This window comes from Ranitomeya variabilis, chromosome 1 (assembly GCF_051348905.1).
Source record: "Ranitomeya variabilis isolate aRanVar5 chromosome 1, aRanVar5.hap1, whole genome shotgun sequence".
In the NCBI taxonomy this organism is placed as follows: domain Eukaryota; kingdom Metazoa; phylum Chordata; class Amphibia; order Anura; family Dendrobatidae; genus Ranitomeya; species Ranitomeya variabilis.
Genome location: NC_135232.1, coordinates 1099558414 through 1099574110, shown reverse-complemented (window position 1 = coordinate 1099574110; position 15697 = coordinate 1099558414). Strand labels below are relative to the sequence as shown.

The 15697-nt window shown below is 44.4% G+C and overlaps 1 protein-coding gene across 7 annotated transcripts in view; it reads right to left on the bottom strand.

The window, feature by feature from the left end:
- Nucleotides 1–15697, bottom strand: part of ACOX3 (acyl-CoA oxidase 3, pristanoyl) — a 94499-nt gene that overhangs the window by 9204 nt on the left and 69598 nt on the right. For all 7 annotated transcript variants that reach the window (XM_077280068.1, XM_077280072.1, XM_077280071.1 and 4 more), the window contains 3 exons: nucleotides 12275–12390; nucleotides 7869–8043; nucleotides 4105–4172 (listed from right to left, as the gene is read on the bottom strand). In XM_077280068.1, coding sequence (XP_077136183.1) covers nucleotides 4105–4172; nucleotides 7869–8043; nucleotides 12275–12390 — 359 coding nt within the window. The remainder of the gene's footprint in view (nucleotides 1–4104; nucleotides 4173–7868; nucleotides 8044–12274; nucleotides 12391–15697) is intronic.

Here is a 15697-nt window from a genome sequence, read left to right as displayed (position 1 = left end):
GCCTTAATTTTTCATACAAAGTTTTAAAAAAAAGAAAGATCAAATCTGAACTAACTGGCATGCTGTACGATATCTGCTTTCTCGTCACTTCACCATCTCTGCGCCTTTAAGAAGTAACGGCTGTTGGAATTTTTATTACATAAATCAATAGTAAACATGAAAATAAGCAACTTCGTAATATATCTTATCAGAGAAATCTGCTTCTTTCTCCTCCTGGACTGAGCTTTCATTCTCAAAATTCTCAATTTATGGGTAAAATGTGTAAAATGTGTATTCAGTGCAGAGAGATTTCCTTATTTCTGAGATAGGAGATGGCAGCTGGTTCTCGTACTCTAGGGAGAAGCTAGAGGAGGACACATTCTGCCGCAAGTTCTCCTGAAGAGACAGTTACATTTCTACATAGAACTTTATGAGCACCAACTGTCATCTCTTCTGCCTAAATGATCAGGCCAGGAGGAGGAAGAAGTAGATTTCTCATGTAAAATATATCACAAAGTTTCTTCTTCTCATCTGAACTATCGTATTCTGAAACAAAAATTAAAACGACGGATACTCTTTATGTAGATGGAGTATTCCTGGCAGTTAAAAACAAAGAACCTAAGACTGGATCTAATTTCTGTTGCACCATATGGATACTAAGTACCCATGGATCTGGGTATTTTCACTGTTTAGGCGCAGCCATTACTTTCCCCCCAAAAAAAATTGTATCAAAATGTATTTAAAAAATGTTTCCAGTAAGGAAAAAATACAGGATAAGCCACTGACAATTGACAGCCATATTCATTAACAATTCTTAAAGGATTTATCTAGCATTTGTTTTATCTTTCGAAAACATAAAAAAATACATACCCACTGATCCCCCTCCATAGCGATCCACTGATTTACCTCCGTAGTGCTCCACTGATCTCCGGCCATAGTGCTCCACTGATCCCCCGCCACAGTGCTCCACTGATCCCCCGCCATAGTGCTCCACTGATCCCCCGCCATAGTGCTCCACTGATCCCCCGCCACAGTGCTCCACTGATCCCCCACCACAGTGCTCCACTGATCCCCCGCCATAGTGCTCCACTGATCCACCGCCATAGTGATCCACTGCCATAGTGCTCCACTGATTCCCCGCCATAGTGATCCACTGATTCCCCGCCATAGTGCTCCACTGATCCCCCGCCATAGCGCTCCACTGATTCCACGCCATAGTGCTCCACTGATTCCCCGCCATAGTGATCCACTGATTCCCCCCCATAGTGCTCCACTGATCCCCCGCCACAGTGCTCCACTGATCCCCCACCACAGTGCTCCACTGATCCCCCGCCATAGTGCTCCACTGATCCACCGCCATAGTGATCCACTGCCATAGTGCTCCACTGATTCCCCGCCAGTGATCCACTGATTCCCCGCCATAGTGCTCCACTGATCCCCTGCCACAGTGCTCCACTGATCCCCCACCACAGTGCTCCACTGATCCCCCGCCATAGTGCTCCACTGATCCACCGCCATAGTGATCACTGCCATAGTGCTCCACTGATTCCCTGCCATAGTGATCCACTGATTCCCCGCCATAGTGCTCCACTGATCCCCCGCCATAGTGCTCCACTGATCCACCGCCATAGTGATCCCCCGCCATAGTGCTCCACTGATTCCCCGCCATAGTGCTCCACTGATTCCCCGCCATAGTGCTCCACTGATTCCCCGCCATAGTGATCCCCCGCCATAGTGCTCCACTGATCCCCCGCCATAGTGCTCCACTGATCCCCCGCCATAGTGATCCACTGCCTGCCATAGTGCTCCACTGATTCCCCGCCATAGTGATCCACTGATTCCCCGCCATAGTGCTCCACTGATCCCCCGCCACAGTGCTCCACTGATCCCCCACCACAGTGCTCCACTGATCCCCCGCCATAGTGCTCCACTGATCCACCGCCATAGTGATCCACTGCCATAGTGCTCCACTGATTCCCCGCCATAGTGATCCACTGATTCCCCGCCATAGTGCTCAACTGATCCCCCGCCATAGTGATCCACTGCCATAGTGCTCCACTGATTCCCCGCCATAGTGATCCCCCGCCATAGTGCTCCACTGATCCCCCGCCATAGTGCTCCACTGATCCCCCGCCATAGTGATCCACTGCCATAGCGCTCCACTGATTCCACGCCATAGTGATCCACTGATTCCCCGCCATAGTGCTCCACTGATCCCCCGCCATAGTGCTCCACTGATCCCCCGCCATAGTGCTCCACTGATCCCCCGCAATAGTGCTCCACTGATCCCATGTTGTAGTGCACCACTGATCCCACTCTGTAGTGCTCCACTGATTCCACTCTATAGTGCTCCACTGATCCCCTTCTGTAGTGCTCCACTGATCCCCTTCTGTAGTGCTCCACTGATCCCCTGCCGTAGTGCTCCACTGATCCCCTTCTGTAGTGCTCCATTGATCCCCCTCCATAGTGCTCCACTGATCTCCCTCCGTAGTGATCCACTGGTCCTCCACCAGTCTCCAAGCCTTTTCATTAGTTGGAGAAATCAAATGACTGTTCTGGCCAATCATTGGCCTCAGCAGTGGGGTGACGTTCTCTGCTGTAGCCATTGATTGGCTGCAGAGGTCACGTTATGTACTCGACAGAAGAGAAGGCACAGAGACCAGCAGGAGACCTAGAATGGCACAAAAAAGTGTCAGCAGGCCAGTATATTTTTTTTCTGATTTTTTAGCCATGCTGGGTCCCGGCCTCCCGGGTTGAATACCTGGGGTAAACATTCAAACATATGAGACTTTGGAACATTGCCTATAAGAGGAGAGATTCTGTAGTATACTTAAACCATATGGTGCAAGAGAACAACTTCATAGTCACTGTGACGGACCTGCCAAACAAGAAACCATGGCTGCCAGACGGTGTGACTTCTTTGGCAGTCAGTAGGAAGCTCGTACGTCTATCATTTACTATTCTCCTTCCTAGTTAGTTTTTAATGAGGTCCAGAAGCACCGAGAGCGCCCTCCAGTTTCTGGCTATGGCTGTTTTAGCTGCCAGAAAAAAGTAAATAAATCAACTTTTTTTGGAAACATTTGGAATTAGAGCATTTAAAAAAGGCTCAGCGTTGGTGGGGAGATTAACTCCGACAAAATGAGATGATCTATATGGATCCCGAAGATCTAGAATATATGGAAACGTGGGACAGTCTGGTGGGAACTAGGTACCACGTGCACCCTCTATGGTCAGTGTTTATCTACCAGCCACAAATGCTCCAAGTCATAAACTTAAAGGGACTCTGTCAGCACAGAATGACTGTTCATACCAAGCACAGGCGCTCGGTGCACCATAGGGGGCAGTCATTTAAGAGCGCCATTCCGCCTGTGTGTTTTCCATCTATCTCCACCCTTCTCTATAAAGCCAGAGCGGTCAACCAAAGAAGAAGGAAGGACGGAGATAGAGGGAAAACAAGCAGGTGGGGAGGTGTACATAATTGTTTGACCACGCCATGAAGCACCAAGCGCCTGTGCTTGGCTTGAACAGTCATTCTCTGCTGACAAAGTCCCTGTAAAGGAATACAAAATTATCACCGATTCACAGTTTAGGTGGTACCTTGTGGATCGGCGGGGGTCTGACTCCTGGGACCTGCACTGATAGGAACAGAGCACTTTTATCCCCACTAGAATGGAACAGCAGTGCGCATGATCGACCACCGCTGCATTCATTCCCTATAGGGCTGCTGCGCTCTGTTTTTCAGAAGTCCCATAGAAAATAAATGGAAGAGCGGTAGTTGGGGGTTTGACATGCCGAGCTAGTCTAATGGGGATAAAAGTGACTTATTGGGAATAAAAGCTCTCTGTTCTGCCGATTGGTGCCGGTCTCTACTGCCGTCCACCCATCCATCAATAAGTGGTCTCCTATCTTGTGGATCGGTGATAAGTTATCACTGGAGAACCCCTTTAATGTCATCTAAAGTTTTATGACTTGAACCCTTGTACCCCAGCGCCCCCACATTATCAGAGAGAATATTTGGGATGCATGAGTAGTTCAGGTGGTTCTTATTGCAAAAAGCGTGAGACGGGCGACTTATCCAAAAATGTGCAAGACGTGAACCTTTCAGCACCGATATATATATACAACCTGAGCGCATAGGTCCAGAATTGCGTCCTGCACGATTCTGCCGTGTAGTTCGCCGGAGAAGTATCCACCTGCAAAACAGCAGCAGGAATTAAGAGGATAATAAAGAGATATTCACTTTATGATTAATAATTGGATTGCAAAACAGTGACGTCAAACTAGACTGCTAAGCACCAAGTGATGTCACAATACAGAAATAAAGCAAATAGTGATGTCACAGCAGAAGGATAACGTACACAGTGATGTCACAGAGGAAAAATAATACAAACAGTGATGTCACAGCAGAGGAGTAATGCACACAGTGATGTCACAGCAGAAGAGTAATGCACATAGTGATGTCACAACAGAGGAGTAATGCACATAGTGATGTCAGAGCAGAGGAGTAATGTACATAGTGATGTCAGAGCAGAGGAGTAATGCACATACTGATGTCAGAGCAGAGGAGTAATGTACATAGTGATGTCACAGCAGAGGAGTAATGTACATAGTGATGTCAGAGCAGAGGAGTAATGTATATAGTGATGTCAGAGTAGAGGAGTAATGTATATAGTGATGTCAGAGCAGAGGAGTAATGTAAATAGTGATGTCAGAGCAGAGGAGTAATGTATATAGTGATGTCAGAGCAGAGGAGTAATGTATATAGTGATGTCAGAGCAGAGGAGTAATGTATATAGTGATGTCAGAGCAGAGGAGTAATGTATATAGTGATGTCAGAGCAAAGGAGTAATGTATATAGTGATGTCAGAGCAGAGGAGTAATGCATATAGTGATGTCAGAGCAGAGGAGTAATGTACATAGTGATGTCACAGCAGAGGAGTAATGTATATAGTGATGTCACAGTAGAGGAGTAATGTATATAGTGATGTCAGAGCAGAGGAGTAATGTACATAGTGATGTCAGAGCAGAGGAGTAATGTATAAAGTGATGTCAGAGCAGAGGAGTAATGTACATAGTGATGTCAGAGCAGAGGAGTAATGTACATAGTGATGTCAGAGCAGAGGAGTAATGTATATAGTGATGTCAGAGCAGAGGAGTAATGTACATAGTGATGTCAGAGCAGAGGAGTAATGTACATAGTGATGTCAGAGCAGAGGAGTAATGTACATAGTGATGTCAGAGCAGAGGAGTAATGTACATAGTGATGTCAGAGCAGAGGAGTAATGTACATAGTGATGTCACAGCAGAGGAGTAATGTACATAGTGATGTCAGAGCAGAGGAGTAATGTACATAGTGATGTCACAGCAGAGGAGTAATGTACATAGTGATGTCAGAGCAGAGGAGTAATGTACATAGTGATGTCAGAGTAGAGGAGTAATGTACATAGTGATGTCAGAGCAGAGGAGTAATGTATATAGTGATGTCAGAGCAGAGGAGTAATGTATATAGTGATGTCACAGCAGAGGAGTAATGTATATAGTGATGTCACAGCAGAGGAGTAATGTATATAGTGATGTCAGAGCAGAGGAGTAATGTACATAGTGATGTCAGAGCAGAGGAGTAATGTATATAGTGATGTCACAGCAGAGGAGTAATGTATATAGTGATGTCAGAGCAGAGGAGTAATGTACATAGTGATGTCACAGCAGAGGAGTAATGTACATAGTGATGTCAGAGCAGAGGAGTAATGTACATAGTGATGTCAGAGCAGAGGAGTAATGTATATAGTGATGTCACAGCAGAGGAGTAATGTATATAGTGATGTCAGAGCAGAGGAGTAATGTATATAGTGATGTCAGAGTAGAGGAGTAATGTACATAGTGATGTCACAGCAGAGGAGTAATGCACATAGTGATGTCACAGCAGAGGAGTAATGTATATAGTGATGTCAGAGCAGAGGAGTAATGTATATAGTGATGTCACAGCAGAGGAGTAATGTATATAGTGATGTCACAGTAGAGGAGCAATGCACATAGTGATGTCACAGTAGAGGAGTAATGTACATAGTGATGTCAGAGCAGAGGAGTAATGTACATAGTGATGTCAGAGCAGAGGAGTAATGTATATAGTGATGTCACAGCAGAGGAGTAATGTATATAGTGATGTCAGAGCAGAGGAGTAATGTACATAGTGATGTCAGAGCAGAGGAGTAATGTATATAGTGATGTCACAGCAGAGGAGTAATGTATATAGTGATGTCAGAGCAGAGGAGTAATGTATATAGTGATGTCAGAGCAGAGGAGTAATGTATATAGTGATGTCACAGCAGAGGAGTAATGTATATAGTGATGTCAGAGCAGAGGAGTAATGTATATAGTGATGTCAGAGCAGAGGAGTAATGTATATAGTGATGTCACAGCAGAGGAGTAATGTATATAGTGATGTCAGAGCAGAGGAGTAATGCACATACTGATGTCAGAGCAGAGGAGTAATGTACATAGTGATGTCAGAGCAGAGGAGTAATGTACATAGTGATGTCACAGTAGAGGAGTAATGTATATAGTGATGTCAGAGCAGAGGAGTAATGTACATAGTGATGTCACAGTAGAGGAGTAATGTATATAGTGATGTCACAGCAGAGGAGTAATGTATATAGTGATGTCAGAGCAGAGGAGTAATGCACATACTGATGTCAGAGCAGAGGAGTAATGTATATAGTGATGTCACAGCAGAGGAGTAATGTATATAGTGATGTCAGAGCAGAGGAGTAATGTACATAGTGATGTCAGAGCAGAGGAGTAATGTATATAGTGATGTCACAGTAGAGGAGCAATGCACATAGTGATGTCACAGTAGAGGAGTAATGTACATAGTGATGTCAGAGCAGAGGAGTAATGTACATAGTGATGTCAGAGCAGAGGAGTAATGTATATAGTGATGTCACAGCAGAGGAGTAATGTATATAGTGATGTCAGAGCAGAGGAGTAATGTACATAGTGATCCCGCAGCAGAGGAGTAATGCAGATATTGATGCAGATAGTAATGCAGATAGTGACGTCACAGCAGATGAGTAATGCACATAGCGATGTCAGAGCAGAGGAGTAATGCACATAGTGATGTCAGAGCAGAAGGGTAATGTACTGTACATATGGCTGCTTTGCGCTAACCCCGCTCTGCCATGTACTGTTCTATCCAGTTACCAGACGATAATATCATGAGAGCGGTTACTGTCTAATAACTGTTTAGTATAGAATGTGACAGCGCTGGGCTGGGAGCAAAGAGCGAGACCTCCCGATAACACACAGCGAGGAGGACCACCGGGGGTATGTGCCCAACCTGGAAGTTCAGATCTGACTTTTGCCAGAAAGATGGCTCCTTCCAGGGAGCACTATGGAACCTTCTCGCCACTTTTGCTGATAAATGTTAACAGAAAAATTCCCCATTCTGTGGATGCCCATTGTATTCGTAAATAAGAAAGGACACCCCAGACCGCTGTTGTTATACATTGCTATGGTGGAAGCTACTTCCCCCTAAGTGAGGACGGCCATTATTATGTCTAAGCCGCAACGTTTTGCATAAATGATGAAAGTGCCATCTGCAGATGTAAAATGTATTACTGAGCCTCTCTTTGCAGAAATCTCCACGGTCTTTGCTCACAACATCCTGCGGTTGCATGTACGCCGTGCCGTTACTGGTGACCTTTGTGATGTATCTAGTAACGCACTCCATCATGAACCGCGCATTGTACAGACAGGATAATAGAAGAGCGCGTCCTTATCGGGGGCCTCTATTATCTGCATATGTCGATATAGGAGGACAACCCCTTTAATTCAGGAGAGCGTATGTGGACATGTACTTTGCAGGCGCGGTGCACGGAGGAGGTCCTCACCTTGGTAGAGCACGGCGATGTGTTTGCTCAGGGACCACAGTCCATAAAGGCAGCACAGCTTCTTCAGGACGGGCTGCAGTGAGCCGGGCGTGCTTGGGTCATGGATGTAATCATAGTATCTCTGGAGAACTGTGTGTTCAATAAATGCCAAGGCCAAGGAGCGACAGTAGTATGCCTTCAAGATAAGAGAAAACATGTTATGGCTGACAAAGGACACTTACATTTATTTAGCAATCCATATCTCCAAATGAAAACATGCAGGAAAATGCAACTAATACAGTGAGGACATACAAAAGGATATCACATGGCGGGAAGAGTGCACACAGTGATGTCATAGTAAAATAATCTATATATAGAATTGTCTAAGGGTTTTTCTGTGTGTCCTGCAAATCCCGCGTCTTTGATTGGTCGAGGCCGCAAGGCCTCGAGCAATCAGCGACGGGCACAGTATCGACGTAGATGTCATAATGGTTGCCATGGCGACAATGATGTCATAAAGGATGCCTCGACCAATCAGCTACGGGCACAGTCTGCCGCGAATTCTGGAATCATCATTGTCCATATACTACGGGGACATGCATATTCTAGAATACCCGATGCGTTAGAATCGGGCCACAATCTAGTCTACTATAATTGTCTAAGGGTCACTTCTGTTTTTCTTTCCTTCTGTCTGTCTGGCTGTCACGGATATTCATTGGTCGTGGCCTCTGTCTGTCATGGAAATCCAAGTCGCTGATTGGTTGCGGCAAAACAGCCACGACCAATCAGCGACGAGCACAGTCCGGTGGCAAAATGGCCGCTCCTTCCTCCCCGCAGTCAGTGTCCGCTCCATAATCCCCTCTAGTCAGCCCTCACACAGGGTTAATGGCAGCGTTAACGGACCGTGTTATGCCGCGGTGTAATGCACTCCGTTAACGCAGCTATTAACCCTGTGTGACCAACTTTTTACTATTGATGCTGCCTATGCAGCATCAATAGTAAAAAGATCTAATGTTACAAATAATAATAAAAAAAGGTTATTCTCACCCTCTGACGTCGCGTGCGGTCCTCGGCAAGCGGTAGGTTCCGGTTCCAAGGATGCTATGCGAGAAGGACCTGCCATGATGTCACGGTCATGTGACCGCGACGTCATCACAGGTTCTGCGCTCATACCAACCCTGGGACCGGAAGCTGCCCCGTGCACCGCACACAGGCGCCAGGACTTCAAGGGACCTTCGGAAGGTAAGTATATGTTTATTTTTTATTTTAAGTCTTTTCTAACCACGCATATAGTGGCCACATTGCTATATACTACGTGGGCTGTGTTACATACTGCGTGGGCTCTGTTGTATACTACATCTCTATGCTATATACTATGTAGCTGGGCAATATACAACGTGACTGTGCAATATACAACGTGACTGTCCAATATACTACGTGGCTGTGCAATATACTACGTGCTCTGTGTTATATACTACGTAGCTGTGCAATATACTATGTGGCTGTGTCGGTTCTGTTATATACTACGTTGATTGTGCAATATACTACGTGGCTCGGTTATATACTACGTGGCTGTGCAATATACTACGTAGCTATGCAATATACTACGTGCCTCTACAATATACTACGTGGCTATGTTATATAATACGTGGCTCTGCTACATACTACGTCGCTGACCAATATACTACATAGCTGTGCAACACACTACGTAGCTATGCAATACACTACGTGACTGTTATATTCTACGTGGCTGTGCAATATACTACGTGGCTCTACAATATACTACGTGGCTATGTTATATACTACGTGGCTCTGCTATATACTACGTGGCAGACCAATATACTACATACCTGTGCAATACACTACGTGGCTGTGTTATATACTACGTAACTCTGCTATATACTACGTACGATTTGTTACATACTACGTAGCTCTGTTATATACTACGTAGCTATGTTATATACTACGTCGGTTGTGTTATATACTACGTCACTGTGCAATATAGTACGTAGCCTGTGCTATATACTACCTACATATTCTAGAATACCCGATACGTTAGAATCCGGCCACCATCTAGTAATACATAACAGTACAGGGATAATGTGCACAGTGACATCACAGTACAGGGATAATGTGCGCAGTGATGTCACAGTATAGGGATAATGCACACAGTGACATCACAGTACAGGGATAATGTGCACAGTGACGTCACAGTATAGGGATAATGCACACAGTGACATCACAGTACAGGGATAATGTGCACAGTGACGTCACAGTACAGGGATAATGTGCACAGTGATGTCACAGTACAGGGATAATGCGCACAGTGATGTCACAGTACAGGGATAATGTGCACAGTGATGTCACAGTACAGGGATAATGCGCACAGTGATGTCACAGTACAGGGATAATGCGCACAGTGATGTCACAATACAGGGATAATGCGCACAGTGATGTCACAGTACAGGGATAATGCACACAGTGACCGTACAGTACAAAGAAAATGTGCACAGTGATGTCACAGTACAGGGATAATGCGCACAGTGACATCACAGTACAGGGATAATGCACACAGTGATGTCACAGTACAGGGATAATGCACACAGTGACCGTACAGTACAGAGAAAATGTGCACAGTGATGTCACAGTACAGGGATAATGCACACAGTGACCGTACAGTACAGAGAAAATGTGCACAGTGATCTCACAGTACAGGGATAACGTACACAGTGACATCACAGTACAGGGATAATGTGCACAGTGATGTCATAGTACAGGGATAATGTGCACAGTGACGTCACAGTACAGGGATAATGTGCACAGTGATGTCACAGTACAGGGATAATGTGCACAGTGATGTCACAGTACAGGGATAATGTGCACAGTGATGTCACAGTACAGGGATAATGTGCACAGTGACAGCACAGTACAGAGATAATGTGCACAGTGACAGCACAGTACATGGATAATGTGCATAGTGACATCACTGAACAGAGATGTTGTGAACAGTGTGGTCAAAAGTAGGGAAGCATGCACATTATACTATATGGAAGGCAATGCAGGGCCCATTATACTGTATGGAGGAGTATGTGGGCACATTATACTGTATGGAGGAGTATGTGGGCACATTATACTGTGTGGAAGGCAATGCAGGGCCCATTATACTATATGGAGGTGTATGTGGGCCCATTATACTGTATGGAGGAGTATGTGGGCACATTATACTGTGTGGAAGGCAATGCAGGGCCCATTATACTGTATGGAGGAGTATGTGAGCCCATTATACTGTGTGAATGGCTGTGTGGGCCCATTATACTGTGTGAATGGCTGTGTGGGCCCATTATACTGTGTGAATGGCTGTGTGGGCCCATTATACTGTATGGAGGAGTATGTGGGCACATTATACTGTATAGAAGGCAATGCAGGGCCCATTATACTGTATGGAGGAGTATGTGGGCCCATTATACTGTGTGAATGGCTGTGTGGGCCCATTACACTGTATGGAGGAGTATGTGGGCACATTATACTGTGTGAATGGCTGTGTGGGCACATTATACTGTATGGAGGAATATGTGGGCCCATTATACTGTGTGAATGGCTGTGTGGGCACATTATACTGTATGGAGGAGTATGTGGGCCAATTATACTGTGTGAATGGCTGTGTGGGCCCATTATACTGTATGGAGGAATATGTGGGCACATTATACTGTATGGAGAAGTATGTGGGCACATTATACTGTATGGAGGAGTATGTGGGCACATTATACTGTATGGAGGAGAATGTGGGAACTTTATACTGTATGGAAGGCAATGCAGGGCCCATTATACTGTATGGAGGAGTATGTGGGCCATTATACTGTGTGGAAGGCAATGCAGGGCCCATTATACTGTGTGAATGGCTTTGTGGGTATTACAGTTGGGAGATCATACTGTGATGGGGTCACGATACTTTGCTGGAGGAGTTGAGGTGGGGCACAGTAGGGTCATCATGCCATGCGTGTATAGGGAATTGTGGAACAGTTTACTCTGGGGGTCTCATACTGTATTTGGGGACACTATTGTCGGCACCATAATTTATTATCTGTACTATTCAAGGTTTTTTATCCTTTGTTATTACTTATTTACATTAGACCATTGGGCCTTATGCTTGTTACTCCTCTTACCTAGCATATTATATTATTCCAATATTTTATTCTAAGATCTATTAATTCAAATCTACTTTGTTTGTGGGACAGTCCTTTTCAGTTTGTCTCCATATGAAAAGGTTCATGGTTATATTTAAAGATAAGGAAAAACTTCCCCAGTTTTTTTTTTTTTTTTATAAATATCAAGGTTGGCAGGCGACTTTAGTCCAAGCTTATAATTTTTATCCCTCTGTGTAGTTGAGTTTGACATCCCGGGTTTAGACTGTCAGCATTACACTGTACCTGGCTGTTATTTCTGGCATCAAAATCATTGGCGGCTCTTTGCTTCTCTTGCTGGAGTTTATGATGACTTTCTCTTAGGAGGTAGCAGACCAACCACTTGTAGGCATCCAGGGTGACTGAAGGACAAGAACAAAGTCTACTAGTTAACAAAGTGACTGCAGGTAAATATTCCTAGAGGCCGGACGTAGAAAACAGCAGGGCACGTCCCCCCAGGAGCAGATAGAGGACAACCACAAATGCCATACTCTGTCCGGGTGACAAATTGTAAGAAGAAGGTCATTTTTAGAATATTTTGGCTTTCTGGCCTATCCCATCAGTCGCTCTCCCCATTTTGGGCTCATGATCGAAATTCCAGACTAACCAAGGAATATGATTTTGGGAGAATGGAAAAAAAAACCAAAGCACATAGGGAAAAAATAGAAACTTCATGTAGATATTACCCAAATCCAGAAGCCAAGAGCTGCAAGCCAACGGTGCAAACCCCTGGGCCACCATGCCGCATATGAAATATAAAAACGCTTATTTTTAATATTTCTGTAATTGTACTAGCCATTGTATGACTATGTTGATAGAAACATAAAAAAATTATAACTCTTGGAGGAAGGTGGAGGAAAAAGGGGAGGAAGAGGAGAGGAAGAATAAAATCGAAAAAATTGCCCTGTGTTTATGGGATCAATAATAGGCAGGAAAACTTTTGGAAGAAATAATACAGCCAATCCTACGTGGATTTCAAAAGTTAGTACACTGGCTTCTTCAGGTCTAAGAGATCTTTATAATTATGTGTACACTTTGTACTGTGAAATCTGGTGACAGATTCTCGGTACAAGGGGTTGTATCGTGAAAACAATCTAATGGATTGTTGATCTGTAGATGTCTGACCACGTCGACCAGCACTGATCGGCAGCACGGAGACATTTTATCTCTGCTAGAATGGAGAGGCAATGAGTGGGATACACCGCTGCTCCATTCATTCCATACTGAGCTGCTAAGCTCTGTGCCTGACTTTTTCCGCCAGCCCCATAGAGAATGAATGGAGCGGGGGTCGGGCGTCCAACGTGTTGTGCCAATTTGCAACAAAGACTAAAAAAAAAAGAAAAAAAAGAGTCCCGCTGTTGGGGATCAAAATTCCAGCATCTGCGGATTGGTGCAGCGCCCAGCGGTGGGAAACCTACCAATCAGTAAGTTATCACTTATCCCACTGATAGATGATGACTTGACAACCCCTTCAATGCATTACCATAAAATGATCTGTACAATAACTGCAGCTGGGTTCCTGAGAGAAAACCTGTAGATGCCGTGCGCCCGTTTCCTGATTCAAATTTCGGTTAAACAAAGGGCAAATCAAAACTATATGTAATAGTCTTGATTTATAATAGTCTGAACTATATATAATAGTCAGAGCATTTTCCTGCTAGGCCTGTTCCACTGATGTCATTTAGGACTCCGCGCACCCAACGTTTTATAATACAAGCATTCAAACAGCATTAAACTGTTGTAACGTCTCAGTGTTTCCATCAAAACAACATACCAAGGACGGGCCGAGGACATTGTGCTAATCAGGGGAATGCGACATTACTTAGCATAACTGAATACAATCCGTTGACTGCATGAAGCGTGTAGAAAAAGCTCATTACATGCGGCTGTCATCTCTGGTCTCAGCATTACACAAGCTCACAAAGTCCTTGGTAAAGTCGTGTTGTGGAAATAACAGAATCTGCGTTACTAAGTCTGAGGTCATTACGCCTATGGAGGATCCTGAATGTTTACATGAAAAGGACAAGGTCTTCTCTCCAGAACTTCTCATAAGCTGCCTGCTAGAATCATTACTATGCTATTAGTGCCCGACGAGCACAACTCCACATTCCCATTACAGTGTGATTAATACTGGGAATTGGTACCAATAGTTCATTATGGCTGATTTGTAAGAGAGATTCCCCAAATAATGGAGGCTAACTAGTGCTACCCAACATGGGCGAACAATCGTGCTGCCGTGATAGTCGTCTCTCGCCTTTCCCCAGTCAGATTTATCGGTGTAAGGACATCTAGACTGGGGGAATTACCTTGCCGTACACTGGCAAACTGTAGAATGGTCAGCGATTGAGACTCGTGAAGGGGTCATCCCACCTGGACAACTCTTTCCAAAAGCTGCCCGAGAATGAATGAAGTCTAAGACTGGAGTTACACACGTGGCGCCTCCTGTATGAGCCAATGTGGAAATCTGGCAAAACTGGTTCCAGCCCTGAGGACTCAAATCTGAGATAGGCACCAGAGAATTGTAGAGTTTTCCCCGCAGGAGAAATCAATGGCCACATGTAGCTTTCACCAATGATAAAATATGCCATTAAAGAAGCCAAGTTTAAGAAAGACCTACCCAAAAGTGATTCTCTAACATAAAAACATTGTAGGACTGATCTCAGACCTTCTCTTGTTGACGGAATTACCGAGTGTCTTTCTTTGTCACTGCTCGCCACATCATAATCCAAAGACAAGGCCAATCAAATCAATGAAAATCTACGGAAAGCCTAGGGTGCAGAGCACCACAAGTATAAAATGGATTTTCCCTTGGGATTTCCCATTTAAAGTGCATTCACTTTACAACGGGTGGAAGATAAGTCTTTACGACACCCACCAACGGTGAGAAGGGAGGGGGTGGAGAACTGGTGTAACGCGGGATCTCCTTTATGGGATTTCACTGCGCAGTAGCAATTGCCCCCTGAAGAAGCAATAGCGAAACGCACGTCAGGGCTTTGGTGCAATGGTCAGGCATATTAATTATGGGTAAGAGGCTTTTCCATCATCCCATTATATGCACAAGTGGTGTTTAGTAATTGTTTTGGGATGACAAAGTGCTTGGCAATACTCCCATGCCTATATACCGATTAGACTGATTAAAAGGATTGGGATTTGCCAAACCACATGTCACTACCTCTTTTCCCCCTTTAGGAACTTTTTGTGGAGTAACCTCATTTTTTGCATTCAGCAATATATACTGTGACATAAATTTTGACCCGGGTGTTTAGGGTCTCCTTACTTGTTCTCTTATATTGTATGCCCTCCGTTGCTCCATGGTTGTACTGCTGCCCACCTGTTTCTACCGTATGTAATTTGGTGTATGGATTTGTTCACATTATTATTGTCTTGATTATGTGTACTTATGGACTAATACAAATAATTTTGCACCTTTTGACATAAGTCTTTTATACATATATATATATTTTTTCAAGGTCAATCCATATTATTACGAGGATATCATGGGAGCATGTAGTGCCTATTAATACTTATTGGAGAAAGGAGAGGGACAGGAGACAGCAGGGAACAGTCTGTGCATGCATTTGTGACTAAGTGACCAAAGGAATTCTTCATAATTTTCAAAATGGCCAACTATGGTTGCAACTTCATGTATGAAAAACACTAGAAAGAGCA